The 5,519-nt window shown below is 41.1% G+C and overlaps 1 protein-coding gene and 1 long non-coding RNA gene across 12 annotated transcripts in view; one reads left to right on the plus strand and one right to left on the minus strand.

Moving 5' to 3' along the window:
• The window catches only part of LOC125483514, a 73,646-nt gene that overhangs the window by 15,188 nt on the left and 52,939 nt on the right, over positions 1 to 5,519 (plus strand). The gene's annotated exons all lie outside the window — the stretch shown is intronic.
• LOC109915678 (RNA-binding protein 43-like) overlaps positions 1 to 5,519 on the minus strand; it is a 63,085-nt gene that overhangs the window by 6,260 nt on the left and 51,306 nt on the right. For all 11 annotated transcript variants that reach the window (XM_048599167.1, XM_020515336.2, XM_048599161.1 and 8 more), the window contains exon 3: positions 1,356 to 1,444. In XM_048599167.1, the coding sequence (XP_048455124.1) occupies positions 1,356 to 1,444 (89 nt within the window). The remainder of the gene's footprint in view (positions 1 to 1,355; positions 1,445 to 5,519) is intronic.

Genomic DNA, 5,519 nt, shown 5'->3' on the forward strand with positions numbered 1-5,519 from the left:
GAGAGAGAGAGCGCGAGAGAGAGAGAATCTTGAGAATGGTCATGGGGAGAATGGACCAAAACCTGCTCAACCTGTTACAATTTTTCAATTTATCAGCTCATACCATATCTCAAGTTACAAAGCTTCACATGCCAGAGACTCCCAATATTTGAGACATGGATAAACAGAAAACGGAGTGGGAGGAGGCCAGTTGACCCTTAAAGCCTCCTCTGCCATTCATCATGATCATGGCTGATCCTCTAATTCAGTGCCCGATTCCAGTTCTCTCCACATACCCTTTGATCCCTAGAGTCCCAGAACTGTATCTGACTTCTTCTTGAAAACATTTAATCTACTTTCTGTGGCAGAGAATTTCACAATCTCACCACTCTCTGGGTGAAGAAACTTCTCATTTCAGCTCTGAATGGCCTAGCCCATATCTTTAGACTGCGACGCCTGATTCTGGATCCCTAGACATTGGGAAAATCTTGCCTGTATTTATCCTGTTCAGTTTTGTTAGAATTTTATAGGTTTCTATGCGATTCCCCTCATTGAATATAATCTCTCTTCATGCCATCCCAGGAATCAGTCTGGTAAACCTCTGCTGCACTTAGGTGTTAACAGGAAACTAAGCTCATTTTTTTGGTGTTTTATTGCAACATTTGTGTCTTTTTAAATACATCCAAGGAGTTTGCCTCAGTGCATTTTGTTTTTTCTTTATTTCATACGTATGAGCTGCGTTAGAAATGAAAAGCCTGATGACAGGCCATACTGTTCCTGACTAATATGAAACTCAAATGTTTGTATACGAAGAGGAAATTTTGGTCAGCAACTTCCTTAGCCCCAGTTGCTATTCCGATTAACAACCTCTTTATATTTGTATTGGTGAGTCTTGCAGGATCTTTGGGCATGGCGTGATACCTGTAGAATGGATACATTTTTAGGTCTATCTGCTTTTGAACGTCAGAAGGACAGAGACTAGAGGCAGAACAGAAATGAACAACATTACAGCTTCATCCTGAAAGACTGGCTGGGAGTCATACTTAAATCATGTCATAACAATTTTTTAAAAATTTAAATTCCTCGCCTACAGGCTGCCAAAAACGTGCACATTATTTCAGAGGTCCTGGTACACAAAACACAAAACCACATAACATTAGGCAATGGTAATAGCCAGCAAAAGGAGGACGGAATGCACAAAAATGTCAGAGCTGGTAACACAAAGCAGTAAGAACATTATAGAATGGGTGCCTGTCAAAGAAACAGGAAGCCAAAGTCATGGAGGGATTTGAATACAAGGATGAGATTCTAATGTGAGGAGTTGGAAGAACCAGGAGCCAAGGTGTCTTAGGGAGCACACATAGCTGTGCACTTACATAACTCTGTGAAACTTGCAATGGATATTTCTTTGGGAGCTGTTTGTCTTCTAGCACTTGCTCCTTCTTTCTTAGCACACTGTTCACAACTTGAAAACAAAAGTTTGCATTTTTGGTCATTGAAAAATAGACTTTGGAAGATCACAATATTATTTCAATAATATCACAAGAAGATGGGGAAAGCTTTGGCTAAATATTCAGGTGCCAAGGAGGTAAAGAGGTAGCTAGGATTGGATTTTAAGCTGCATCAATATTGAGTCAGACAGCACGGAAACAAACCTTCAGTCCAACTCATCTGCAATGTCCAGACATCCCAATCTGACCTAGTCCCATTTGCCAGCATTTGGCCCATATCCCTCTAAAACCTTCCTGTTCATATACCCATCCAGATGCCTTTTAAACGTTGTAATTGTACCAGCCTCCATCACTTCCACTAGCAGCTCGTTCCACACATGGACCACACTCTGCGTGAAAAAGTTCTTTTTAAATCTTTCCGCTGTCAACTTACACCCATGCCCTCTAGTCTTGGATTCCCCCACTCTAGGAAAAAGATCTTGATTTTTCATCCTGTCCATGCCCCTCATTATTTTACAAAACCTCTAAGGTCACCTCTCAGATTCCAACGCTCCAGGGAAAAAAGTCACAACCTATTCAGCCTCTCCCTATAACTCAAACCCTCCAATCCCAGCACCATCCTAGCAAATCTTTTCTGCACCCTTTCCAATTTAATATCCTTCCTATAGCAGGGTGACCAGAACTGTGCACAGTACTCCAAAAGTGGCCTCACCAACATCCTGTACAACCGCAACATCACACCCAACTCCTATACTCAATATTCTGAGCAATAAAGGCAAGCATACTAAATATCTGCTTCACTATCCTGTCTACCTACAATTCCATTTCAAGGAATTATGCACCTGCACCCCCAGATCTCTTTGTATGGCAACACTCCGCAGGGCCCTACCATTAACTGTACAAGTCCTGCCCTGGTTTGACTTACCAAAATGCAACAACTCACATTTAACTAAATTAAACACCACCTGCCACTCCTCAACCCACTGGATAAACTAATCAAGGTCCCGTTGTCCTCTGAGATAATATTCTTCACTGTCCACTACATCACCTATTTTAGTGTCATCTGCAAACTTACTAACCCATACTTCCTATATTCACATCCAAATCATTTATATAAATGACTAAAAGCAATGGATCTAGCACTGATCCTTTTGGCACACCGCTGCTTAGAGACCTCCAGTCTGAAAAGCAACCAGTCCCTCTGTCTTCTTCAAGCCAATTCTTTATCACTGGATCCCATGTGATCTAACCTTACAAATCAGTCTACCTTGAGGAACCTTGTCAAACACTTTGCTGAAGTCCATATAGACAACATCTACCACTCTGCCTTCATCAATCTTCTTTGTCACCTCTTCAAAAGACTCAATCAAATTAAAGAGACATGATTTCCCATGCACAAAGCCATGTTGACTATCCCTAACCAGTCTCTGCCTTTCCAAATACATGTAAATCCTGTCCCTCAGAATCCCCTCCGGCAACTTACCCACCACTGACATCAGGCTCACTGGTCTATAGTTCCCTGACTTTTCCTTACAACCATTCTTAAATAATGGCACAATATTAGCCGACCTCCAGTCTTCCAGCACCTCACCCATGGCTGTAGATGATACAAATATCTCAGCAAGAGCCTAACGATCTCTTCTCTTGCTTTCTGCAAAGTTCCAGCAAACACCTGATCAGGTCCGGGGATTTATCTACCTTTATATGTTTTAAGATCTCCAGCACCTCCCCTTCTGTAATGTGAACTTTTTTCAATACATCACTATTTATTTCCCAAAGTTCCTAACATCCATATACTTCTCCACATTAAATACGGACCCAAAATATTTGTGTAGTAGCTCACCAGTCTCCTGTCTTTCCACACATTGACAGCCACGTTGATCTTTAAGAGGCCCTAGCTAGTCTTTTGCCCTAAATTTATTTAAAGCATCTCTTTGTATACTCCTTAACTCTACTTGCCAACGGTATCTCAGGTCCCCTTTTTGCCCTCCGGACTTCCCTCTTAAGTACACTCCTACAGCCCGTATACCCATCTGGGGATTTACTCGATCCCAGCTGTCTATACTTTATATATGCCTCCTTCTTTTCTTGACCCAAGCTTCAATTTCTCTAGTTATCCAGCATTCCCTACACCTACCAACTTTGTCCCTCACTCTAACAGGAACATATTATCTCTGAACTCTCGTTATCTCATTTTTAAAAGCCTCCCACTTCCTAACTGCCCCTTTACCTGTGAATAGCCTTCCCCAAACAACGTTTGAAAGTTCCTGCCTAATACCATCAAAATTGGCCCTAATGCAATTTAGAACTTTAACTTTTAGATCAGATCTATCATTTTCCATAACTACTTTAAAACTAACAGAATTATAATCACTTTCCCCAAAGCACTCCCACACTGACACCTCCGTAACTTGCCTTGCCTTGCCTTATTTCCCAACAAAAGGTCAAGTAGTGCTCCTTCTCTAGTAGGTACATCCACATATTGAATAAGAAGGTTATATTGTACACACTTAACAAATTCCACCCCATCCAAGCCCTTAGCGCTATGACGGTTCCAGTCTATGTTTGGAAAGTTAAAATCCCCTACCATTACAGCCAGCCTTGCCTGCGTTTAGTTAAGATGCCACCTTGGTAAAGGAATTGAAGCTGATCTTAGTAATATTGTCTGGAGATTGTTAAGGAGCAGACTGCATTTAATTGCCTGCCAGGTCTTAAGAAAGCAACAGTGTACCATTTAGATCACTAACAGTTCATTTGATTATTTCTTTAACAATGAGTTGCTGAGTAAACAAATCAATATTGAGAATTTCCAGCAGTGTCTAAAAGCCACACTTACCTTGCACTACTCGTTTGCTGCTAGAGGCATGAGGAAGATTTTGAAGGACATCAGGAGACCACTTTGAACATTTTGCAAAGACTTCAGCAATACTCTAAAAATATTTATTCTGGGAATTCTTTCCATAGGCTTAAGTTCAGATAGTGAGTACTGTGCTGTTCTACCTCACTGAACACCTTACTGGAGTCACCAAGAGATATAGTACCTTGCTCTGGCATCTTGCTAGACGGTCTCTTTGGTCAGTTGGAAGAACAGAAGGAGAAAGTGAGGCCAGACACAGCATCAGCAGCTGCTTCAGGGAAGGAGGAGGATGGCAAGATGGACTGTAATCTCCTGTGGATACAGGAGATCTCTTCTCTGTTCACCGTCTCCCTCGGTCCCTGAACCAGCCTGCAGTGTGCTGTGTGCCAGCCAAAACACTCAACACCTTCAATTCTAGTGTGTGGGGGAAGCTCAAAATTTCTGCTGCACAACCACTGTGTCTCATCAGCACTTGAGTACTAAACCTTCAGGAGTGTGTTTTAACACATCCAGACAAGTTCAAATTATAGTAAATCACCAATTAGAACCAAAATTATAAGCTAAAGCTCGAATTTTAAACAGACTTGGTTTATCAGCACAGCATTTCTTTCACTCTTTGGCCTAAATAAACATATCCATTTTCTGAGAACTTTTACTTTGTAATAAACAATTCATATTTTTTGTACCTCACATGCAGCATAGATCAAAAAGGCTACCAAGGGACATGATATAAGCAAAAAAGCAGAAGTACAGTGAAAGGAAGTTATCAAAACTCATGGATTGGTCACAAATGACCTCCGCAGTGGGCAGGTAAAGGCCGCTTCTGGCTCACAAAGTTCAGTAAATGGCACAGTTTGAATTGTTAAACTAAATTATTTAATCCGATATTAAACATTAAATCAGACCATGGAATAAGGGCCACCAAAACCTAACAATTCCCTTTGTCAAGACCTCACTGAAGTGAGAAGCAATGATATACTACAGATACAAGATTTCCCAGAACAGAATGGCCTGGCTTGTCTTTCTTACTGCATGTAATGACAAAACACATGCATTTTCTAATTCAATCTAATATGGCCTAAACGTTACCTTGCAAATTCTTAACGTATGCCACACATATTTTGACATCACTGTTCTTCGGCAGTCACACTCGCAGCTGTATCCTTCTTTCAATGGATGGATTTTTATTGGGTATACTATCGCAGGAGATCCTCATACTTCATTTCTAAGTT

Source organism: Rhincodon typus, chromosome 7, assembly GCF_021869965.1.
Source record: "Rhincodon typus isolate 14 chromosome 7, sRhiTyp1.1, whole genome shotgun sequence".
Classification (NCBI taxonomy): domain Eukaryota; kingdom Metazoa; phylum Chordata; class Chondrichthyes; order Orectolobiformes; family Rhincodontidae; genus Rhincodon; species Rhincodon typus.